The 26,723-nt window shown below is 39.4% G+C and overlaps 2 protein-coding genes across 4 annotated transcripts in view; both read left to right on the forward strand.

The window, feature by feature from the left end:
* Positions 1–1,555: 1,555 nt before the first annotated feature.
* slc5a5 (solute carrier family 5 member 5) lies at positions 1,556–14,554 on the forward strand. 3 transcript variants are annotated; one of them, XM_053504409.1, is made up of 16 exons: positions 1,556–1,595; positions 4,064–4,413; positions 4,955–5,020; positions 5,096–5,147; positions 7,220–7,287; positions 7,687–7,841; positions 7,951–8,091; positions 8,256–8,385; positions 9,500–9,588; positions 9,730–9,842; positions 10,075–10,145; positions 10,701–10,787; positions 11,560–11,762; positions 11,937–12,040; positions 13,594–13,676; positions 14,271–14,554. In XM_053504409.1, exons 1-16 carry the CDS (start codon positions 1,577–1,579, stop codon positions 14,358–14,360), a joined length of 1,821 nt encoding a protein of 606 aa, XP_053360384.1. In that variant the 5' UTR covers positions 1,556–1,576; the 3' UTR covers positions 14,361–14,554. The 3 variants fall into 3 exon arrangements, with proteins under 3 accessions (XP_053360384.1, XP_053360383.1, XP_053360385.1); XM_053504408.1 differs by having other exon boundaries at positions 1,574–1,604; XM_053504410.1 differs by lacking the exons at positions 13,594–13,676; positions 14,271–14,554 and adding an exon at positions 13,418–13,537 and having other exon boundaries at positions 1,574–1,604.
* A 2,902-nt stretch (positions 14,555–17,456) lies between these two features.
* The window catches only part of jak3 (Janus kinase 3 (a protein tyrosine kinase, leukocyte)), a 33,444-nt gene continuing 24,177 nt past the window's right edge, over positions 17,457–26,723 (forward strand). Inside the window, exon 1 of the mRNA XM_053503997.1 lies at positions 17,457–17,679. The gene's annotated coding sequence lies outside the window, so the exon portion shown is untranslated. The remainder of the gene's footprint in view (positions 17,680–26,723) is intronic.

Consider the following 26,723-nt stretch of genomic DNA (forward strand, 5'->3'; position numbering starts at 1 on the left):
TGTAAGCATGAGCTCTGGTGCTGATTTCCATCGTCCTGAACACGGGGTGCCTAAACTTTTAAGCAACAGAATAAACATATAACCCTAAATTCTTCCCGCTGTATAAATCCAACCAATCACAGCACTTTGGGCTGTTCCCCCTCAGGGGTCGCCGCAGCCAATCATCTGCCTCCATCTAACTCTATCCTCTGCATCCTCTTCTCTCACACCAACTACCTTCATGTCCTCTCTCACTGCATCCATAAACCTCCTCTCTGGTCTCCTCCAGACCTCCTGCACATACGGTCATTTAATCCACCAAGCCCCGCCCACTGACTCCACCCACAACCAGCTATACAGCATGGCAGTGCAAGTGGCTCATGTGCGACCAGGTGGATCTCAAGAGGATGCACACACACATTCTCTCTCTCTCTCTCTCTCTCTCTCTCTCTCTACACACACACACACACACACACACACACACACACACTCTATACAAAACTAGTTTTCATTTCTCAGCTTCAGCACGGAGCAAAGAGGACGTCAGCAGTAAACAGGGTAAGATGAACAACTGGACAAATGTATCACTTCACAAACTAATAGATTTTATTTGTATCTTAAAAAAAACAAACAAAAAAAACAAACACAATATATTACTTTTATTATTATTTCCCAGTATTACAGCTCCACTTCCTAATAGGACAATTTTCATTTCATTATTACGGTATAGAAAAACTGTTTAAAATTCTCTGTAACATAAACAATAAACATACATTTTTCTAGATTTTACAGAAACTCGTTTTTTGTTAATAAACACATTATATCTTAAAGCTGTTTTGTATTGTATCTTAGAAATACCTTTATCATGTTTTACAATGCACAGCTTTATTTTCATTATAATAAATATTGTTTCTGCAGATATGTTTTCTCACATAGTTTCTTTTCATTATTATTTATTTTTTTTAAGTTTTTATTTTAAAACATTTCACACAAACAAAGCATTGTGTTTATTTATATATAAAATTAATCCTTTTAAAGTAATATTTTATAACTGAAGTGGATTAATGAGCTAAACAATGATACACATGTTAAATAGTAAAGTGTTATTATAATGTATAATAATATAAAAAAGGACTTTAGAACACATGGTTAAACTTAATATTATTACCGATGTACTAATGTTTAAATTTTATTTAATTAATAAATTGAATCTTATTTAATAAGACTTACAAGCATTACATTTGCTAAAATTTTGAATGTGATTTAGCTACAAGATAGGAGGATTATGTTACATAAATTCTGTGTATATCTAAATAATTATTGAAATTTATTCATATTTATTAACATTTCCAACATACAAAAAACATATATAAAGTAAACGAGTAAAAAATAAATGAGCATCAGTGAACTTCAAGTGAATTACTGTGAAACATTTTTTCTTAAAGAAAAAGAATGCAGCAGTGTGTGTATATGTGGATGTTTGTGTGTGTGTGTGTGTGTGTGTGTGAGAGAGAGAGAAATAGTGAGAAACAATGCAGCAAGATGTGCTCTGTGTGTGTGTGTTTTCACAGCTGAAGAGTGTGTGAGGAGAGTCAGCATGTCCGCAGCTGTAACAGGTAGAACATGTAAATAAACAGTTTCACTGCTAAATGAGATAACTCCAATTTAGCAGTTTTAAGAAAAACATTTTTTTTTCAAAAGAAACAAAAGATTTTACAAACTGATGCAGATATTTTGTGCATATTTTTGGTCACGGGGTGTTAAAAACACAAACAGCAAATGATTCTGTCAATCCAAGCTTTAAGCAATGGGAATAAGGAACTGAATGTTGGAGGCACCGGAGTGTAACGTGGACACCCTGAACATTTGTGACTGTAAGGCCTGGGGGTCCAACTTAACCCTGTCTCAGAAACTCCAAAATCAGCAAATAGAGGAAACGGTTTGAAGGAAAACCCAGGGACAGGACTCCAGTGGATGAACTATCGCCAACAGATCTGTACCCTCTAAGAGAAGAATATCAGTGTCCTGCAGTCAGTCTCCACTTAACCAGGCTCCTATACCACCCAGGTCACCACTTATGGGACACATGGTACTGCCCTGCTTTATGCCAATCAGCCCTGCCAACAAGCGTTTAGACGATTGGAGGCTCCCTTCCACAGAAGGGAAGGGGAATTGGTACTATTTATGGGTCTGGTCCCTGACTTACACATGCCTGTCCTCTCAGGCTCAGCTTCCTTGCCCTGCTTTCTCCCACAATAGCAGCTGATCACATGCTAAACCTGGACCCGGAGAAGTTACTGACAGTGCTGACACAGGAGCAGGTGATGAGGTGGAAAATAGTTGGGAAGTAAACTTCGTCCTTGAGAAATAAAAAAAAAAAAAAAACTGCTGGAGTAAAGTTTGTCTTGTGGAAGGCAATGACCAAGGTGTCGGGTGCCCACTATCAGCCACCTTCTTCCTCATTACACACCAGTCTCCTCTACCATTAGACCCTGTGCTGTGGCCAATAGTATGATCTCCTGGTTATACTGCTCTTAAAAATTAACATGGTGAAGGTTCTAGCCCATATGCACACTTTGTGCAGAGACGTGGGAATCAAGAACATGTTCCAGGAAATTGTTTACACTGTTCTGGCATTGTAGCCAAAGTTAAAAGTTCTGTCTACATTATCATTGGTATCCCATTTGAATGCATTGGCACATACCTGTTGGGATCCATTCTGGGCGGTGAATACATTTTGGTAATCTTTGATTACGCTACACAGTACCCTTAAGCTGTTCCTCTGTGAGAGAGAACATCAAAGAACCTTGTTCAAGAACTGGTTCTCCAGAGCAGTGGTGTAGGGCTCATGAAAGACATTTTAACACCTTTTATGAGAAAGCCTTTAAGCATCCACTGGGCTTGCCACATGGAGGCCACCCCTGAGGACTGCTAGATGTCACCAAGTAAGCAACAAGCCATGATCCTACTGATCTGTAGTTAAATAATTACAGGAGATAAACAACATTATTAACAGTGCCAAACCTTTAACAGGCCAGATCAGCCCACAGGAGATCAGGTCCTCCTCCTGCTGCCAAGCAACAGCTGTAAGTTGCAAAGAGAAAAGTATCACTTGCAGCAGCCTGGTAAGCAGGAAGACACTCAGTATCCCATATGAATTTGATGAAATGAACCAGTTTTTGATACCCTAACGTATGCATGTTCTGTAGAATCTTATGACCAAAAGGGCAGTTTACCCAGGTTTAGACCTAAACAGGAAACTCTTGAATGTTTCCCCATCAGAAGCCATGCGTGGATAAAACCATTCACAACATTCTGAGATCTCACACCGCGGCCTGTAACATGGGACTTGTATCAGGTGAAATGGACTCGTACAAGGCTGCGTCATACAACATTCACATAGCGGTGAAGAAGGCGAAGCAGCGCTCTGGGAGGTAATCAGAGTCACAGCTCCAACAGAGTGACTCTAGGAGCCTGTGGCAGGGACTAAGGACAATAACGGACTATAAAGCACCAACATCTGGTATGATGAACGCAGACGTGTCTCTGGCCGATGAACTGAACACCTTCTATGCTCACTTCGAGGCTGCAGGTAAACACTGCTAATAGCACTAGTATTGCTAAAAATGCTAATGCCAGCAGTGCTAATAGCTGCAGACAAGAAAAGAATGCCATTAATGGAAATGCGGTTATCATTTCTAAACACGACCTGAGGACAACCTTCAGGAAAGTGAACACCAGGACCAGCAGCAGGACCAGACAGCATGCCAGGTTGAGTCCTCAGAGTCTGTGCAGACCAGCTAGTTCTGTTCCTTTCCCAAAGGAACCCCATCCTGCTTCCCTCGACAACTATCGCCCTGTAGCCCTGACTTCAGTAGTGATTAAAAACACTTGGGTAGTAACCCTAGGTCTTGCTAAAGCCTGAAATGTTTAGATCAATTTTCAACTTGTTGGTTCCTATATGACATTAACCAGGGTGAATTTCCTTGATATCATCTTTTTGTAAAAAAGTTTAACATGGATGTGTAGACTTTATATCCACTGCAAAATGACTCTTCTTCTTCTTCTTCTTCTTCTGAATCAGACAGGTTGGGCTTCACAGTGGGAGACTATGCCGTGTTTGGTGCCATGTTGGCTGTCTCCATGATTATCGGTCTATTTCAGTCTTTGCGCTCACATGGACGAAGGTTCTCAGATTCAGAAAAGGTGGAGAATTTCTTCACGGGTGGGCGTAGCCTGGGGGCGGTGCCAGTGGGTGTGTCCCTGTGTGCAAGCTTCATGTCGGGCGTGCAGGTCCTTGGGGTTCCGGCTGAGTCGTACTTGTACGGCTTAAAGTTCCTCTACATGTGTTTGGGTCAAGGCATCAATTCCTTCCTGACGGCCACGCTGTTCCTCCCTGTGTACTACAGACTGGCCATCACCTCCTCCAACCAGGTACACACACACACACACACACACACACACACACACAATTCCACTCAGTCTAAGTTTCATTGTGCTTTTGACAAAACAGCTTTACACAAATAAAAATTCTAGATCAAATTTTTTTAAATGCTTCTACCTAATGAGCAAGCTCATGACATGAGGAAGAAACCTTGAGAGGAACCAGACTCAACAGGAACCCATCCTCATGTGGATGATACCAGATGGCAGGGATTGATCTGCACTCATACTGTCTGGACGTTCAGTAGAACAGGAGATGTGTTTAGGTTAATACGGAGTTGAGTTTGTTATTGGAGGCTCAGGTACAAAACTGTAGGGAACTCCAGTCCTAGACTGTGGAGCAGCGCGAGAACATCTAATGCTTTAAAGGTCAAAAGTAGTATTTAAACATTTTAAAAGCAAAATATCACAGTGTGGATAAGATTAGAGTGATGTTCTCATATCTTCTGAGGACTCTGCTGCATTCTTTACAGTACCACATCAAAAGCCCTGTGTGTGTGTGTGTGTGTGTGTGTGTGTGTGTGTATGTCAGTATCTGAGGATGAGGTTCGGCAGAGGCATGCAGCTGCTGGGAAGTCTGCAGTTTCTCATAGCTACAGTAAGCTTACACACACACACACACACACACTAATGTTTACACTCAGTTGATTATTATTTCTCTTTGTCTCTGCAGCTTCTCTACACTGGCATTGTTATCCTTGCTCCTGCACTCATCCTAAATCAGGGTACACATATACACACACACACACACACACACACACACACACACACACACACACACACAAACTTTATGAATATTTATTTAAGACTTAGAATGAAATAGAAAATAATAGCAATAAAACTTTTTAAATGATTCAAAATTTGGTTTAAAATCAAAATATAAGATAAACATAAAATACAGTGCAGTCGGTTCATTCAAAACATGCAGAGTTATGTGATAAATGTGACTAATGATTTATCACATCTGATCTCTTCTGGAACTCTGCTGGTTCCACCTGCGGGCAGCATAAAGGCTAAAGGCGGACTCCCCTTGTTCTGTGTGAACCCTTGGTATTTCTTAGTGGTCTGTTAGAGTTATATTCAGTGAGCAGATCTGTAATGTATTTAGGTCCTAGGCCATTGAGTGATTTATAAACAAGTAAAAGTACTTTAAAATCCATAAATGTTACAGGAAGCCAGTGTAAGGACCTGAGGACTGGTGTGATGTGATCAGATCTTCTGGTTCTAATCAGAATCCTGACAGCACTGTTCTGGATGAGCTGCAGCTGTCTAATGGTCTTCTTGGGAAGGCCGGTGAGGAGACCATTACAATAATCCACCCTGCTGGTGATAAAGGCATGGACACGTTTCTCCAAGTCTTGATTGGAAACAAAACATCTAATCCATGCAACGTTTCTGAGATGATAGTATGCTGATTTAGTTACTGCTTTGACGTGACTACTGAAACTAAGGTCTGTCTCTAGAATCACCCCAAGATTCTTGACTTGATTTTTAGTTGGTGAAGGTATGTGTTCACCTTCAGAGCTTCATCTCTGTTTCCAAATGCAGTGACCTCAGGTTTCTCCTTGTTTTACTGAAGAACTTTTAAAGCACATTTGAACCTGTGTATCGTCAGCATAGCTGTGATAAGCAATTTGGTTCTTTTGATTTCTGCATTATCAATATGAATATTAAAGTCCCCTGTTATAGCAAATCAGGTTCTGCAGTTCTGGGAACTCTTCAATAAAGTCTGGAAAGTATTTTGGGGGTCTGTAAATAACGATGAACAGAATGCGCAGGGCACCTTCTTAGTGAAATCCCTAGATATTTAAAAGACAAGTACTGAACAAATGACACGGTCATTGATAGACATCTTTAAATAGAGCACCTCCACCTCCACCTCCACCTCTCCTAACAGTTCTGCTGACGGTTCTTGGCTGTTTCATTAAGGACTGTTGCATCTTCTAGCCAAGTTTCATTAAAAAAACATAAAATCCAACTTGTTTGTGGTGATCAACTTAGTGATTAAAAATGTTTTATTTTTTAGTGAGTGAATATTTAAAAATGCTAACTTGACATTACGTTCTGTCCCCGCGGTAATCTTAGTTTGATGCACAATAGGTCACAGATTAGACGGGTCAGCTGTTCGGCTTGAGAAGGCCTTAGACTTTCTTTTTTGTGATAAAACAGAGATAGAGAAAGTGACAGGCACACTGGGTTCCCATCACTACTATAATAGCGGGGACCCGACACATCGCAGAAAAAGGGTGGGAGGGTTCGGCTCCAGAAGACACCAGGAGAGAGAGACGTGTCTGGTGAGATGGGCGCTGGCTCTGCGGTTTCTGGTGGCTGTATCATATTGTCCTGAATTCTCTGGCTGTTTTTCAGGAAGTTATCTTGGAGCTGTTGTAGTCTGTGACAGTCTGTCTGTGATGAGCTCTGTGGGCAGGACTGAGCCGAGATGTCCATGAGCAGTGCTTGTTTTGGCTGCCTGGTGTTATCGGTGTCCTTGTGGGATTCTTTAACCACATGATGACTCGAAAGCTGTCTGTGGTCACTTATACTTTGTCCAGGCGTTCATGTGCCATCCAGGATTGGCACCATCTTCTGAAGGATGATGGAGGCAGAAAGAGATATTATTCTTTAGCACGCTTGTACCAAGTTTGTTTGGGTGGAGACCATCCAGTTTAAACAGTTGTCTACGGACGCTATAGTCAAATTCAGCTTTCATTTAATGGGAAAATAATCAACTTCTGGATGATACACGTTTCTATAATAAGACGTGTGTGTGTGTGTGCTTGTGTGTGTGTGTGTTTAGCTACAGGGTTGAACATGTGGGCGTGTCTGATCTCTACCGGACTCATCTGTACTCTCTACACAAGTCTGGTGAGACGTTTCTGTTTTAAAACACACAACACACTGATGTGCTCATTTTTATTCCACAAGAACGAGAATGTGTTAAGATATAAACGTGTAAGAGTTCGGGTCAGGTTTTATTGTCATCATAACCGTGTTCAGTCGCACCAGTGCAAACGTGCAAAGAAGAGCAACAACACAAGACAATGCGATACTCTGTGATAGTGAGACAGACGCAGTCTTTAAACTTAATACTGAACTGAAATCTAATTCTGAACTCCCTCTTTAAACACTACTCGCAGTTTATGCCTCACTTTATATTTTGTTTCAAAATTGTATCCATTCATTAATGCTCTCTCCATAGCAGGGAGGTTGGTTTGCTGGTTAAAGAGTAAGTCTCTCTCTCTCTCTCTCTCTCTCTCTCCGCAGGGAGGAATGAAGGCCGTGGTGTGGACGGATGTGTTTCAGGTCGTGGTGATGCTTTCGGGTTTTATCGTCGTCTACGTTCACGGCACCGTCCTGGCAGGAGGACCAGCGCGAGTCCTAGAGACCGCCAACAACGGGTCACGCATCAACTTTAATGAGTATGGTGCTGAGTTTCTCTGAACGCAGTGTGGTGTGTCTCAGTGCAGCAGATAAATAGGTGAAATCTGCGGATTTTTCCCCGTGTCACGCTCTTTCTCTCTCGGATAGTTTTGAATTAGATCCTCAGAGGCGATACTCCTTCTGGAGTTTTACGGTCGGAGGGACGATGGTGTGGTTATCCATGTACGCAGCCAATCAGGCTCAGGTGCAGCGCTACATCTCCTGCAGGACAGAGCGGCAGGCTAAGTGGTGAGACGCAACACAATACATCATGCTAAGCTGAAGGCCGTTCATTTACTAGATACACTGTCACTGGATTGTAACAGAAGAGTCACTGTAGCTCCAAAATCAATACTTCACTGTCAGTGTGTGCATGTTGTTTATGTGTGTGTGTGTGTGTGTGTGTGTTTCAGGGCTTTGTTGATCAATCAGGTGGGTTTGTGTCTGATCGTGAGCAGCGCGGCTGTATGTGGTGTCGTGATGTTCGCTCTTTATTCACACTGCGATCCTCTCAAATCTGGCCGAATTACTGCATCAGATCAGGTCGGTCTCTCTCTCTCTCTCTCTCTCACACACACACACACACACACACACACACACACACACATATCATTCAATACATAAATACTTTTGGATTTACATTTACATTTAGGCATTTAGCAGACTCTCTTATCCAGAGCGACTTACATTTTTATCTCATTACACATCTGAGCAGTTGAGGGTTAAGGGCCGCGCTCAAGGGCCCAACAGTGGTAACCTGGTGGTTGTGGGGTTTGAACCTGGGATCTTCCCAACCGTAGTCCAATGCTATTTAATTATTAATGTACAAACAAAATGTACACACTTTTGGCTTGTTGAATCGAATTGTTGTCTATGAGTTAAACTGAATCATTCTTATTGCACAAAAATCAGCTTGACTCAGTGAATTGAATCTTTAGTCAAATTAAAGTGAATCAAATAATTTGTAATGCAAAACTATTCTCATTTATAAATAGGATTCGACACGCGGTCAGCTTAGTGGAACGCAGTTTATTATAGAGCGGTGTCTCTGCGTGAGAGTTTAGTCTGTCCCAGAGTCAAGTTCTTAAGGTAAATTTCCTATTGTGAAATGCATTGTCCCATAGAAATAATCTCAATCCTAATGACCGATTTCAATCCTAATGACTGATTTCCAACTCTATAATCATATTTTTGCATATAAAAACAATCAAAACATTTAATTGATAGACAATATGAAATAAACAGACATTAATCCTCACTTAACATAGACTTTTGATTTCTCTTGGCACTGGCTGCTTTAAAAACCAAACTCCCTTTTCTTCAAGCTACCGTTCATGATAACATTTCTGCGTCCCGCGGTGCTACAGTACGTCTTCACTAAATCTTACACAAAAATGCAAAAAACCCACAAAAAAAAGTAAACTAAAAGTTTTGAACGGCTCCCAGACAGACGCGGGCGTTTGATTTGGCTCGGTCCAATCGCTCTTATGATGAAAATTCTTCGTATGTCGAGACAAATTTCTTACGGAATTTCAGTTCTTAAGGCAAAAACTCTTAACGCTCATATGCCGAGGTACCGCCGTACTGTACAGTATATATGTCTGTGTTTGTTTTCGTGTGTAATATTTGAGTGTAATTCCAGTGATTGTGCTTACAGTACATGCCGTATTTGGTACTTGATATTTTTCGGGACCTTCCTGGCTTTCCTGGACTTTTCCTGGCCTGTGCATACGGTGGAACATTAAGGTAAATCATGAAGCGAATTCTATTCATTTGTCTTATCACTGCCACTCTCAGCCAATCAGAACACACTCCACTGCACTGATTGTAGTGAAGAATGATAGAATGAGGAATAAAGCGTTAAGGTTCCGGTCCGTCTCCTCACAGTACGGTCTCGACCAGCATTAACGCCATGGCTGCAGTTACGATGGAGGATCTGCTAAAGCCTTTAATGAGTGACTTATTACAGAGGAAACAGATGCAGCTCTGCAAATTACTATGTAAGAAACGCATATACAGTATTTTCTTTAGAACTAATTTATTGTTAACGTGTAGGGGAGTAGCCCCGCCCCTCAGCCTAATTAAAACAAATAATCACTTTACATACCATGATGGTGTTTTTGAAGGACACATTCCATGTGGTTTTGTGATGTTCTGATGTGTATATGTCTGTGTGCGTGTGTGTGCGTTTGTGTGTGTGTGTGTGTGTGTGTGCGCGCGTGTGTGTGACAGCGTTTCTGTATGGAGCCGGCTGCATCACTACAGCAGCTCTCTGCTCTCTCCTGGACTGGGGAGTTCTGCAGGTACACGAACAGTCTAGACATTTTACACCCCTGTCAAGTGCACAGTGTAAGAGTGTAGCACATCTCCTTCTTTTAAATGGTGCATGAGAGCTCAATCCTGAAACACAAAACAATAAAAAAGAGCAAGGGCTTCTTCCTAAAACATCATATTATTGAGAAGTCCAGCAGTGGACTCTGACACTAGATTTATATTCCAGGAATGCAATGCAGCTACACACCCTCGTGTTACAGCAGATAATTAGCTGACAAACAAGATGTAGAAAATGTAACACTGGAGCACTAGAAGCTGATGTGTTTGGGCAGAGTGTGTGGATAAGGAAGTGAGTGTGCGTGTGTAGTGGTGAGTCCACGGATGATAGACAGAGCGCTGCTGGGAACAAACTTACTGGGATTTTTCTGGGAGTGTCATGGCCCAAAGGGCTGATACACACGTCCTAGTCTGTAGGATATACTGTAGTATTATATGTGTGTGTGATGTTGATGATTAAAACCAGAGTAAGACTGGATGCATGTACAGTATGCATTCTCATTCCTGTATCCTGTATCCAATCACAGGGCTCGTTTACGGTAATGGGTGTGGTTAACGGGCCACTCCTCGGCACTTTTATACTGGGCATGTTCATCCCAGCTGCAAATAAACAGGTAAGAACCTGGGCATTAAACACCCGGTGCATTATGGGAAATCATCCCCTCTGCACAGTTCTCTTCTGTGCAAAATAATTTTAGTGGCAGAACACGAGACATGAATAGCTTCTTCTGTTAAGCTCTACTGTTTTGTTTAAGCTTAGGAAAAAATGGCTAAATCTGTACTAATAAATAATGAACTATGAACAGCAGGGAACTCTGTCCAACTGTATAAATACGAGGTTTGCCATCTGGAACACGAATCACATCAACTGTACTTCTAAAAGTTTCCCAGGTGACTTCGCTGGATGACTGAGAATCTTCACCCACATAAATTTGGCATGTAAAGCAGATCCACTTCAATTTAGCCAAACGATAGCATGTGCTCTTTTGATTCTTGGAAAACATGGAATTTGTGCTCATTCGACGCACTTTATCACATCACTGTATATTTTTAAAAACAATACTTCAACAATTCTTCGGTTGCCCTTCTTGATAATTCTTTAAAGGTTCTATGTACAACCTTAGAACAATATTTTCCAATAAAACCCCTTTTATCTGGAAGCAAAGACTCCTTCATTATAAAAAGATTTTCTAATAGTACTGTGTCTTTACTTGCTATATGTAACACAGATGGGAAAGTTCCTCTAGTAGCTTTTAGGGTTTCTAGAAGCTGTAACCATTTCTCCAGAAGCTGAAATTCTCTAAAAGTTGTAAACGCTCCTCTAGATGGTGGAAGGGTATCTCTAGAAACTCTTAATAACCCCACCTAGCTCGTCTCGGTTCTCAGGGTGCGTTTGCTGGCGTGGCGGTGGGGTTCTCTCTCGCTCTGTGGCTCGCTGTTGGAAGCTCCATTTATCCTCCAAACCCACAGAGGATGGGGGTGTTACCCACCAGCACAGACTACTGTCCTTCAGCTAACACTACACACAACTCCACCATGCTAACCCCACCATCGCCTACGCTAACACCTCCAGGAGCTGCAGAGACCTGGTGAGTAAAACGCATTGAGATGGAGGCAGGGCCGAGGAGCTACAGTACGAGGCTTCTGGGGACCAAGCTTTCTAATGTCCTGATATTCATATATACATTTTCATCTTATTTCTTTACTTGTTATCTTTGATTGATGGAGACTTTAAGTAACTTATCTGCGGCTCTCGGCTGTAGGCATTATGGGCTTCGTGATTTTTACGCCATATCCTACCTCTACTTTGGAGCGCTGTCCACCGGAGCATCTGTGCTAGTGGGATCAGTGGTCAGCTACCTGACAGGTGAGACTGCCACGCCCAGTTTACATAGAATGCTAGATATTTTGTTTAAATTCATATTTATTGGTATAATGTGTTTAACAATGACCATTTTTACAAATCAGCTTTACAGAAATACAGATATCAATTTGGAGCTTGAAATGTATAAATGACCACTGAGCAAGTCTGAGAAAGAAACTTTAAGAAGAACCAGACTAGTTCTTCTAGTCCAGATAGTGCAGTTCTAAAGCATTCCCTTCTGTAACTGTACAAAGTCTACAGTGCACTGTAAACCCCAATGAACACATTGAGAACTGTTAACTTAAATCATTACAATCAGTTCAAATTAATAGACCTTGATGAGTATTTTGAACCTTTTGGGATTAATGAGTTTGTAGAAATGACACTTTTCAAATTAGCTGAACAACTTTAATATTTTAAGCCACAGTAACGGTCTCCTTAAAGTTCCACCAACTTCGAATCTTCCAGCCTAGCGATTTTGTAAACCGGCCACGTTGAATTGTTTTGATTAAGATGGTGGATTGGTCTGTCTTTGCATGACTAAAGTTGATGTTTTTGATTTATGTCATCTGATTGTTTACAGTTTGGTGCTCTCTAGAGTTATGAATAGAATGTGTTTAGACGCACATGGGAGAAAACGTGAGCTCGACTTTTTGCTACCTACTGTTTAGAAGTTTAAAAGAAAGATTTCTTGTAATTGGCAAATATCAATCTTCAATTTGAATCGATTACTTTACTAACATGAATGAAGTTTTTTAAATTTTCAGGTTTACAACTCCGGTTTACGGGGTTTGAATATAAATCCTGAATTCCTACTAGATTTAGTTTTAGTGTTAATATTCATATATTTTAACTGAAGAAAAATCTTTTTGATTGACGGGCGTGGTGGCTCAGTGGTAGGTGTTTCCCCTGCCACGTGAAAGGCCTGGGTTCGATGCTCAGCCACTGGATGAAGATCCCGTCCCAAGCCCAGATAAAACGGGAGGGCTGCTTTATTAAGAGCATCTGGTGTAAAACCTGTGCCAAGCTTGTGTGCGGACCGGATGGTCCACTGCGGCGACTCGTTGCTGGGAGCATTCGAAAGACTAACCACAATTTCTTTGATTTGCAACAACTAAAAAAAAATTATAATTACTATTAAATAGTATGAGTTATGTTACTCATTAATGCAAATAAAGAATGATTAATATGAATGAGTACAACAAACTTAAACTCATAGTTCTGTTTACTTAAAATTGAAAACATCATTACTCAAAAAATTTGATGTGACTGAGTTTTGCCGACTTATTCGGGTTTACAGTGTGTAAAGTAAAAACATCCATAGCTTTAACTTTAAATCGATCAAATCAAACTGCAGTTATTGTTTTTGAGAAATTGCAGGATCTCCAAGCAAGAACATCCACAACCTGGTCTATGGTTTCAGTATGGTAACAACCACAGTGACCTCATGGTGACCTCTAGGCTGAACATGCTGTATGATGCCACTCCACCCCACCCCAGCTCATCATTCCTCCAGGCTCAGATGTTTTTATTGATGTTTTTATTATTGTTTTTAGGACCGACAGAGAGAGGCTCGATCCTGCCTGGTCTGCTGTGGTGGGATCTGAAACCTCAGCGTGAGGATCCTCAGGAAGGCACAGTAAGATCAGAGAAAAGTTGGATTTCATCAGAGCAAAAATAGCTTCCGAGGAATCTCCAAGCATGAATTCAAACATGCATCTGCCTCGGATTCAGACTGACATGCTGATTAGCACAAATACACAATTCACTCGGCAGCACGGAGATCTCTGTTTAATAGTAACTCAGGATTCCAGTGGAATTTATAGCTGTAGCTCAATGTCTTTTATAAATAACTCCTCTGGTGAATCAATCAAGTGTTAAATGACTCATTGATTCAATTACATGCTAATTAATATAAATAGTTCACAGTTCATTCAGCGGCACACTGACCTGTGTGTTTGTGTGTGTTCGTATAAGTGACTCCTTGAACATTCAGTTTCAGTCACATGAGTGATTTCCTCAATCCTGTAATTCATGCGCGTATGTAAACAACTTGTTTCCTGATCATAAGTCATAAGTTCCTTGCGTGATCGGATCCTCGGACTGAGTAACAGTCGATCCTGCGCGTTAAATTATGATCAACTTTAGGTGGAATTTAATGGAATGGTCGAACTGTGTAAACCTTCATCATACGTCAGGTTCTCATGACTCACGCTGTTTTTCTCGTCCGCAGGATGAATCGATGATCATTAATCCCCCCGTCGTCCATCTGAACCCTGACAAAGACACTGATCAAGAGGGAAAAGCTGTATCTGTTCTGTGAGGAATGTTCCTGATCTGTCTAATTTGTGGATGCAGAAGAAGACGTGCGTCCTCATAATCATGTGTGTGTTTTATATCAACAAATACAACTTAACCGCAGTGGAATAAATAATTCTTCCTTCTGTTGATTTTGTTTGATCTCTCTCTCTCTTTGATGTTAGACTGCAACAGACAGACGGATATTTAATGCCCGACGTTCCGTACATTCCTCATGAACCCTGAGTGTTGATGTTCTTATCTCTGCTCAATCCTGCTCCACTCAACACATGTCTAATACACCTTTCACACACCTGCACCACACCTGCCTGTCTCATCAACACACACGTGGATTCATATACAGATTAAAATGGAAGGAGGGATTAAACCATAAACAGCTGAAGAAGAATGCAAGCTGAACGAGCCGTTCCATGAACACGTCAATGAAGGACTGAGTTCTCTTTATACAGAACGTTTAACTGTAGACGGTGTTACAGAGCAGCTCTGCAGGAACAGGAGCGTACGCTCTACTGAGCAACCCTGAGGTCAAAAAAGTAAAGATAGACAGCAGTGTGTGTGTGTGTGTGTGTGTGTGTGTGTGTGTGTGATTTCTCTCAATAATCCATAATTCTCATTTCTGTAACTCTTCTTTGTGACTCTTCTGTACCAAAAATGGTTTGGGTACTGGTACAGGATGTGATGGTGACTCAGGTACTGGTACTGGTGCTGGTACTGGTACTGGTACTGATCCTAATATTAGTTCAGGTACTGATTTTGGTTCTGGTACTGAGACTAACTTAACTACTGATACTGATACTGTTATGATTATGACATTGGTATTGATACTCAGACCAACTTTGCTACTGGTACTGAGACTGGTACTGGTATGGTTATCATACTGGTCCTGTACTGAGACTAACTTTGCTACTGGTACTGAGACTGGTACTGGTATGGTTATCATACTGGTCCTGTACTCAGACCAACTTTGCTACTGGTACTGAGACTGGTACTGGTATGGTTATCATACTGGTCCTGTACTGAGACTAACTTTGCTACTGGTACAATCCTATCTTATGATAACCTTATTATAAAAGTTTATCTGCTTATTAAATAAACTTTTCTGAGTGTAGCTGTTTTCACTGTGTTGTTGTTCCTGATGAACGGACCGCGGGCCTGGATAAACCCGGCATCTCGTCTCCTCAGGCAGCCGTAAAGTCTTTAGAGTGTAGAGATGAAACACCAGTTTAAACACCAGTTGTACACAGCAGTGTGTTTCTCAGCTTTAAACTTTAACAGTCTTACTTTGTTTTTCTCCCGCAACGGAAACAAGAGACTGAAGACCAGAAACCACACACACACACACACACACACACACAGTTATAACATTCACACAGCTTTATCTTCCTGTCAATAGAAAGACACACACAACTATGACATTTTATATACACACAGGTGCATCTCAACAAATTAGACAAAAAGTTGGAAAGTTGATTTATTTCAGTAATTCAATTCCAAAAGTGAAACTCATACATTATACAGATTCACTACACACAGACTGAAATATTTCAAGTGTTTTTGATGATTTTGATGATTATGGCTTTCAGCCAACGAAAACCCAAAAAAGAGGAAGATGTGAGACACGAGAACCAACAGCGCAGAAGAGCTGAAGGCCGCTGTCAGAGCAACCTGAGCGTCCATACAGTAGGACCTCAGCAGAGACACAGACTGACCACGCACCCACACACACACACACACACACACACACACTTCAGTATTGGGCCGGCCCCCCTTTGCAGCTCTAACAGCTTCCACTCTTCCTGGAAGGCCGTCTACAAAATGTTGAAGTGTTTTTGTGGGAATTCGTGTCCATTTATTCTGAGGTCAGACAAATACTTTTGTCCATATAGTGTAGTAAGTGTGTGTGTGTGTGTGTGTGTTTGTGTGAAGCAATATTTGCTCCTGAGGAAATGTCTTTATAATTAATCAGGTGATTATTTAAAGTAAAACTATATTATTCTATTAATATTAATAATAATATTTTAATAATATCATTATGATATGATATTATATTTAAAAAAGTATTTATTCCATGTCCTTTATTTTTATAGCCGTATTATATGAAGATTTATTGCTGAGAAAGCCACTAATCAGCATCGAGTAAATGTGTCTGACATTATACATTATAACAATGATGCTAATTATTAACATTTTAAACATCATTATCCTGGGTTCATTGAGATGTGAGAGAACAAATCTATATAAAGTAACAAACCAAGCATGAAAATAACTGCACTTATAAAAACCTAAAACAGACATCAGATTTACAATGTTTGATTCAATTTAATTTTAATTATGTAGCTTCTAACAATCGTCATTGTCTTAATGCAGCTTCACAAAATGTTCCGCGAGTGATGTCACTAATTAATCAACAGCGTGGTCTTGCCCTTATGCTGTGTGTTGTACTATATATACAGTACACACCCCAAGTTACATCATTATACAGTGGATGAGTTGAAGGTTATTTATAAAGATATAATAAGATGCGTGCTTGTTCTCAGACTGATTCTGTTACACTTATACTGTATGTCACCAGTGTTGGGTGTAACGCATCACAACGCAACACATTAGAGTACTTAGATTACTTTTTTGATACAATATAACGAGTAATCTAACGCATTAGGTCGCCATTTAAGTACTCGGTTATTTAGTTACTTTTTCAACAAAGTAATCCGTGATCCAGACAGCAGGCATTCCCAATCCGTTAGTGTGTGTGTGAACGGTTTAATACACCAATCTGTAATGAAAGGGATAGGTAAATTACACATAGAAATATTTAAAGCAAATACAATGAGTTAGCTCAAAAATAAATATTAAATTGAATGAAATTGAATAAGAGTTATTTTACTCTATTGTGATAAAGCTAATGTTTTGTCCCACAAGTGTGTGCTTTCAACACAGATTCTGTATATGTTCAAACCAACTTTATTTTTAGCCACTTGGGTTTGTAACTAAAATGATCTTTTCCTTTTTTCAGGCAGCTTGTATAAAGCTGTGAGTTTGTGCGAGAAAGAGGAAGCGATACTTCAGTTTTCCTCAACTGTATAGTTACAAATGAGACGACATGAAGGGGAACGGCAGAAAAATGAAAGCGAATGGAGATGACGAGAAACGTCTGTATGTGTGGTTATGCTACAGGAAATCAATGTGATGTCACACACACACACGCACGCACATTCACACACTGCATTCAGGAAGAAGAACACACACATGCACATGCACACAACATGCGTTTTCATCGGACTGAAAAGTGACAACAAACATCATCATAGTCATCATCATAGCAGGTAAAGAACTGGAGTTTATATCCGTTACTTCGACATTAGGACATTAGAACATCTGTATGTGTGTGAGATGATGTTTAATGTTAACATTCATGTCGTGTCACAGTGTTGTGTGTGTGTGTGTGTGTATGTGTGTGTGTATGATTATAGGCATATATACGTTTCATGTAATCTTTAATAATTATACTACAATCCATACTTCGACTTCATCCACATAATATGACTATAAACATATACATCTGGCTTGTCGATATATGATGGCTGACAGGTCTGTAAACAGTAAACAGGAAAAGAGATCAGATTTTATATATATATATAGATATTATTTCTTTATTGGATTACTGTTATATCCTCAGCTTTATTCTCCTCAGACTGTTTTTATAAAATAACTTTGTGTCTAAAACACGAGAGAGTGCTCTAACATATTAGCGTTCTTTGCTTCTACTTCCTGTTCCTGAAGACATTTTCGTGGCCATAGCCCATAGCTTCGTGCCCATAGCTTCGTGCCAATAGAAGGAGAAATTCAAACGGTAATGTTTTCATGGAAACAGAATGTTACAATAATTCCTTTTTTTACATTATTATTCGTTTACTTTGTTACACATAACATCCTGTATGTCATAAATATTTATGTAAACATCAAATAATAAAAGATAACACTTTAAAACAATAAATGTGTAAATTTGGCAGAATTGATCAACATAAATACATATTAACTATTGACTATGTAAATTAACATTGACTATGTAAAGCTGCTTTGCGGCAATGAAAATTGCTAAAAGCGCTATACAAATAAAATTGAATTGAATTATTAATATATCTATCTATATATCTAATATATGGATATATTAAGATTTTTTTTAATTTTATTTTGCTTACATTGCATTATGCTTCCTTTATAAGCCTTTCAGATAAATTAATTGAATTAAAAGGGAAAGAAAGATTTGTTTTATATATTACACATACATACACAACTCAATAAGTTTGTACATGATGTTAAATTCAAACCAAATTCATTTTGTTCTTCTGAAAAAAAGCTGCAAATGTTGAAATACTATAATACATTAGGTTTCATACGGTACAGTATATGTTACATTCCATTACATATCCATATTATTAGAAATATTGCTTAAATATGTATTTAATTCCAATATATAATTAAATAACATAATTTTTGACACTTTCATCATTCTAGCAAAGAATTAGACCAAACAGCTGAGAGTTTGCACTGTGGAAATGATATTGTAATGTTACTAACTCTTCATTAAAGAGCATCCGAAGAGTCCGACACACTCCTAAGCCGTGTATACACCTTTATAAACTAACTCTGGATGTCAAGTCCCATATGTTTTATGTTCCATATCACTGTGACTTTACATGAAGCTCGTTAGTCCAAATGTTTTTTTATCTATAACTGATAGACTTTGCTTTAGTAACAGCACTTTCACCAAACGTTTGTTCATCCAGTCAGATTTATTCAGCTGATATTTTAAAGTAAGTGTAATGAGGTTGTGTGAGGTCTTCACAAAGCTTCAAAGCTGATCAAATTTCTTAAAGCCACAAGATCAATGTGTTGTTAGTGGAATAATGAGATCATTGTAGTGACTGTATTAATCTGATCTTATAATGTAATCATCGTAACATCAGACTAAACTGTTTTATTTAAGGTATAATAAACACAGAGGTTTCTTCAAAAATAACATTAAATAACATTTTTAGGATAAAAGTTAAAAGTTTGTAACATTTTTACTGTTTATATAATGTATGCTGTAATAAATTGTTCCCTAGTTATCAAACGCCGTCTCTGGCCTGCGCACAGCGCGTTACATTTCTCATATAATTTTAAAAATGTTCAATTCAAAGTTATTTTAAACATTAGATTAGATTAGATTAGATTAGATTCAACTTTATTGTCATTACACATGTACAAGTACAAGGCAACAAAATGCAGTTTAGGTCTAACCCAGTGGTTCTTAAACATTTCCTGTCATTCCTCTCTTAAGGCGGTGGGTGAATTTTTAAGCCTCAATCGTCAACAAAATGATAACAAAATCAGCCAAGTGTACTATTTATTGAAATATCAACTTCTAAACCAATAAGATCAAATAACACCAAGTTCAAAACAGATAAAATACACGTGCTATTGTTATAACAGGCTTACTTCGTCACTTATCTAGAGCTAAGGAAGTCGAGTGGCTTATTAACGTGACTGGGGTGTGTTGTCTCTAAGTGTCTTCCTACTTTGTCTCATGCTGTCCGCTGCCAGCGGTTTCAGACACAAAACACACACGGGTCTCTCCTCTGCGCCACCATCCCCACCATGAATCCAAGCGCAACATACAGTGGGCTTCATCATGTTTTCCTTTCGGCTGGATTTTTGGTTGATTAGGCTGATGATGCTGAATCACCTGCTTTTTTGTGGGCCATGTAACAAATGTATCCACTGACGTTATTACGCTCACTACATACAGTACAGTACAGTACGCTACTGACCCGGTTTGTGTCCGCGGTAAAGTTAGTTTGATATTCGCATCTTTGAATTCAATAGCTGCGTAAATAAACCCGCAAATAAGATACCCAGATATATTTCCTCTCTACATTGTCTTTAAGCTACAGCCGCCTTAAATTATACACGTTTAAAAGCATAAACACCAAACACCATTACGGCACAACAAATGATTTAGGGATCATCGCAAAATGCCGCACACCAACAAAAAGCGTAGAACGATCTTGATCTTCCCTTCTGTTCAGCTCCTGAAGGATCAAAAAGCAACTTTGTTGCTGCACTGGAAACTAGAAATGCCAGACTAGTACTGCCTGAAAAAATACAGAAACATCAGCATACACATTGGAATGAATGAAATGACATATATAATACCGAATGTTTCCTTATATATTGTTTCTCTGGAATTAACATGCTGACGTTAAACCGTTATTTTTGCACTATGGTTCCACTTTTTGTCTGATGTTATTTTAATTTACTTGTATTAATGATGCATTTCTTTGCGTGTGATTGTTTAGTTTAGATTGTCCGATCTTTTTTGTCAATAAAGAAAAGCATGAATTCGAATAGGAACAGTGCAGGATAAAGGTATAAGTTCTAAGTTTATTTAAAAAGGAATTTGCAAATAGATATGAACATAATATACAGATTGCTATTTTCTATAGACAGGAATTTAGGAGTAGACATGTGCGAATATATACTTAATCAGAAGTTTACAAATGTATTGTGCATGGATATTTGTATTTTCAAACAGCTACAGTATGTACATTGTTGTGCAGTCCATATTAAATAGTGTAATGGTAATGGGAAAAGTATAGGGGTGTGTGAGGGGTGGGCAGGTGTCAGGGGCAGAGTTCAATAAGGAGACAGCTCTGGGAAAGAAGCTGTTCCTCAGTCTGCTGGTTCTTGACCTGGGACACCTGAAGCGCCAACCAGAAGGCAGAAGAGAAAACAGTTTGTGGGCAGGGTGAGAGTAATCTTTAAGTATACTGCGTGTGCGATGCACACAGTGTTTCTTTTGAATGTCCTTAATGGCTGGAAGTGGAGTCCCTATAATACGCTGGGCAGTTTTCACCACCCGCTTCAGTGCCCTACGCTCAGCAACAGAGCAGCTTCCGTACCAGACTATGACAGAGTTGGTTAGGATGCTTTCTATTGCACAGCAATAGAAGTTCACCAGAGTAGTTGAGGACAGCTGGTTCTTCTTAAGTGTTCTCAAAAAGAATAGGCACTGGTGAGCCTTCTGGACCAGGCCAGAGGTGTTAATGGATCAGGATAGGTTCTCCTAAATGTGGGTCCCTAAGAACTTAAAGGGAGAGACAGGCTCAACAACCATACCGTTGATGTGAATGGGTTCATATGAACCTCTTCTTCCTTTCCTGAAGTCCAAAATGAGCTCCTTGGTCTTATTGGTGTTAAGGAACAGATTATTGTCCATGCACCAAGTGGCCAGGTGCTTGATCTCCTCCCTGTAGGCAGTCTCATCGTTGTTGCTAATGATCACCGTAGTGTCGTCTGCAAACTTGATGATGTTGTTCGATCCATACACAGGCCTGCAGTCGTGGGGTGAAGAGGAAGTAAAGGAAGGGGCTCAGCACACAGCCCTGTGGTACGCCAGTGTTGAGCATTACGGTAGTGGAGCAGATGTGGCCTACTACTGCAACTAACTCCTGGCAGGCCTGCCTCTGTCCACAATTCATCCTCTGCAACTGATCCAGAATGCAGCAGCACGTCTCGTTTTTAACCTTCCCAAGTTCTCCCACACCACTCCACTCCTCCGCTCCCTGCACTGGCTTCCTGTAGCTGCCCGCATTAAATTCAAAACGCCGGAGCTTGCCTACAAAGCTAAAAATGGCCCAGCACCCACTTACCTCTCTGCTCTAATCACCCCATGTACTGCACCACGTTCCCTCCGATCCTCCAGCACTGCTCGCCTCATCCCACCATCTCTCAGGGATCGAGGGCGGCATTCATCCAGGCTCTTTTCTGTTCTGGCACCTAGGTGGTGTAATGAACTTCCTCTAGATGTCTGTAGAGCTGAGACTTTGACTATCTTTAAACGAAGCCTCAAGACGCATCTGTTTCTTTAGTACTTGAATTAAAAAAAAAAAAAACTCTTCCCAGTTGTGTTGGACTAATGGCACTTGGTTATTAACCTAGTTGACCTAGTAAGTTATTACATACATAATAAGTATGTATCCAATGATGTAAACTTTAAATCTGGATAAAAGCGTCTGCCAAATGCCTAAATGTAAATGTATGTAAATGGCCTGACCCAACATGCTGGGGTCTGTTGGTCAAAAAGTCCATAAGCCAATTACAAAGTGAGGTGTTAATATCCAGATCTCTAAGTTTGATGATTATCTTAGAGGGTAAAACAGTATTAAATGCTGAGCTAAAGTCAACAAACAACAGTCGTGCATAGGTGTTTGTATTGTCCAAGTGTGTGAGTACAGAGTGCAGCGCTATGGAGACTGCATCATCTGTGCTCCTGTTGTATAGAGTGGATAGAAAAAGTCTACTTTCAAGAAGTGATATGACCATGTTGCATAAGTAAACACACTCCTTAAGAAACATGATGTAACAATGGGATTTGTGTTTCTGCTTGTTATCGAGCTGGAAGGTGAAACGTTTTCTCCTCTTCAGCTGTCTAACAGAGTCCTGCAGGTGTGTGTTTGGAGCTCTCATTGATTCCCTTTATCCTGACCAGAGCTCCAGCATCAGCTGAAGAGAAGCAGAACCATACAGTAGTGTGATGCTACCACATGCTTCACACTGCCTCTGGTCTTCTTTGAGTGACGAGCTTCTTGTTTTAGATTTATGTCCAAAAAGTTGCTCAGCAGACCAGAACACATTCAGTGACATGGGTTAAATGTTTTTGTTTATTGAGGTCTTTAGTCGACCCCCCCCCCCCCCGCCATCACCGAGGCAGGTGAAGAATAAGAGAGATTGTTGTCACATGCAGCAAGTGAGGCGTGCTATTCAGATGATCTTGCAGTTACTTTGTTTTAGCAGAAGGTCCCTCAGTGCTGGCCGCAAGCCCCCTGCAAATACTTATGCAACCAAGTTATTGTGAATTGTTTTTTTTTCTCTAAAATTTTATATATTTATTTGTCTTTCACTTGTTAAAGCAACCTGCACATTTACCAGGGAGATTTAAATATTTTATAACCATTTAAAATATTAATACATTATATAAGCATGTATTCTAACATTTATACAATAATTCATGCTTAGTAAATTGGTAATAATACCAAACTAGTAAAATCTTTATTATTTTATTAGAATTTATTTATTATCTAACCTTAAATGAATGTTTTGTTGCTTACGCAGTGCCATCACTATGCATCACTCTGTCTATATACTGTATAATAGAGTTACATTTATGTAGACAGACTTAGAAGATCCTTTGTCCTTGAAGATATGGAATTTCCTTCAGGATCAATAAAGTATCTATCTATCTATCTATCTATCTATCTATCTATCTATCTATCTATCTATCTATCTATCTATCTACTGTATCTAATACTTACATTATACATGTACTGTATGTATCATTTAGTGTTTGTCCTGATTGATTGATTGATCACATCATGGTAAAAATAGCGCCTTTATCTTAAAAGAGCAGAAAGGACATGGATTAAAATGAATACACTCGTTACTACGACATATCAGCTCTATCATGAAACCAAACCTTATTGTTAGACTGATTGTGAGGGGAAACACCTGCCTCAATCCCACAGAAATTCCACAAAGAGCCCAGAGCAGGGTGAAACAGTAACACACACACACACACACACACACACACACACACACACACACAGAGCTAAAACTAAATGAAACCGTAATGAGCGGTGCAAATGAGTTTAAACTCAACATAAATACTGAGGTTATAAACCACACACTGAAACATACACACACACACACAGTTTTGTTTGTGGTGTTCAAATTCTATTTTATGCTCATGCTGTAATTTATACTTTTAAACATAGAAGTGTTTAAAGCAGTGAGTCTGAGCCTGAGCTCTGTCCTGTCTCTCTACAATACACTGACCATAGTATACTCATCTCTCTCTACACAGTGTGTGTGTGTGTGTGTGTGTAAGAAAGAGAGATTACCTCAGATTAGAACTTCTATACACACTCACAACCTGTCTGAGTATTTTACATTTCGTCAGCCCTAATGAGTCACTAACACTGTTAGATCTCTTACAGACGGGAGGAGACATGTGACTAACCTTTTATTACTCAACTCATATATTACAATTATAATAAAGCTATAATAACACCAGGACGGGTCAGACTGGTACTGGTACTGATACTGGTTTAAGTACAGATACTGATACTGGTACTGTTACTGGTTTTGGTACAGATACTGATACTGGTACTGTTACTGGTTTTGGTACAGATACTGATACTGGTACTGTTACTGGTTTTGGTACAGATACTGATACTGGTACTGTTACTGGTTTTGGTACAGATATTGATACTGGTTTTAGTACAGATACTGATACTGGTACTGTTACTGGTTTTGGTACAGATTTTGATACTGGTTTTAGTACAGATACTGATACTGGTACTGTTACTGGTTTTGGTACAGATATTGATACTGGTTTTAGTACAGATACTGATACTGGTACTGTTACTGGTTTTGGTACAGATTTTGATACTGGTTTTAGTACAGATACTGATACTGGTACTGTTACTGGTTTTGGTACAGATATTGATACTGGTTTTAGTACAGATACTGATACTGGTACTGTTACTGGTTTTGGTACAGATACAAATACTGGTACTGTTACTGGTTTTGGTACAGATATTGATACTGGTTTTAGTACAGATACTGATACTGGTACTGTTACTGGTTTTGGTACAGATTTTGATACTGGTTTTAGTACAGATACTGATACTGGTACTGTTACTGGTTTTGGTACAGATATTGATACTGGTTTTAGTACAGATACTGATACTGGTACTGTTACTGGTTTTGGTACAGATTTTGATACTGGTTTTAGTACAGATACTGATACTGGTACTGTTACTGGTTTTGGTACAGATATTGATACTGGTTTTAGTACAGATACTGATACTGGTACTGTTACTGGTTTTGGTACAGATACAAATACTGGTACTGTTACTGGTTTTGGTACAGATATTGATACTGGTTTTAGTACAGATACTGATACTGGTACTGTTACTGGTTTTGGTACAGATATTGATACTGGTTTTAGTACAGATACTGATACTGGTACTGTTACTGGTTTTGGTACAGATATTGATACTGGTTTTAGTACAGATACTGATACTGGTACTGTTACTGGTTTTGGTACAGATACTGATGTTGGTACTGATACTGGTTTTAGTACAGATACCGATACTGGTAATAGTACTGAAACTGATACTGATGGTGATGCTGTTCATGGTACTGATAGTGGCTCATTCTGTCATTAGTACATGTCACGCCCATGGGTTATATTTTTCCATCTTGATAACTATTTACTTCACTATTTCAGGCCACATTCCTCCTTCATTTAACACAAACAATTTAACAGAAATTAGTTTTGCTTAAATGTATTAAAAATCCATATTCAATACTAGAATTTACTGTTTTTACTGAATTTGAGCTGCTCGATTTGCTAAACGTCAGGTTTTGCTCTTTTCATTAAGAATAAAAATCATGTTTATGTTTACAGTTGGCATAAATATTTCTTTAAGATAATCATTAAAATATGAGAAAGGTATTTTACAAACTATTTTGCTGTTTCATGTACATTAAAACGTCCTCTTTGTGTGTCAGAGAAGTTTCTATCAGCTGTGTTACCCTTTAAAAAAAATCCCCTCCAAGTCATCAAGGGTTTGTTCGAAGGTCACATGTCCAACATCAGGTGACTTCCCTTTTGGAGGGGGATTTGAAGACAGTGTGATATTTAACTCCTTCTCTTTAATATGACTATTAGTGTGTGCACATGGAGTAGATTAATTGCTCGTCAGCTGTGTTACCAACATGATCCTCTGAACTTGTCATGTGACGCTCGGCCCGGGGTCTGAAGATAACACCAAGCCCAAAAATGTCCGGAGTGAGATATCATCAGAATGAGTCCTTGTCCTCTGTGGTCCTCACCTCATATGGAGATTGACAGGGAAATATGGTTCAAGATCTCAGACTTGAAATGCAACACAGAAGAACAAAAGAAACACGAAGATAAAATGGGTGATGAGTAGTTATCAGTTTAAAAGGACACGCGAATGAGAAAAAGAAACACAAAAAGAAAAAGAAAAAAAAAACAATAAATGAAGATGAAATACAATTAGTTGGATGAGTTGGAAAACAATATAGAGAGACACCACAAGGTCCCACCTGGAGTAGACGGAGCACTGGTACACTATATGGACAAAAGTTTTTGGCCAAACCTGCAATGATATTGTATCCAAATAGATACACTTCAATATGGAGTCTTCTCTTCTCTTCTTTGTTCATTCTGTAGAGCGATATGAGGTCAGGCACTGATGTTGGACGGGAATAGACTGATATATATATATATAGA

The sequence above is a fragment of the Clarias gariepinus genome, chromosome 9 (genome assembly GCF_024256425.1).
Source record: "Clarias gariepinus isolate MV-2021 ecotype Netherlands chromosome 9, CGAR_prim_01v2, whole genome shotgun sequence".
NCBI lineage: Eukaryota > Metazoa > Chordata > Actinopteri > Siluriformes > Clariidae > Clarias > Clarias gariepinus.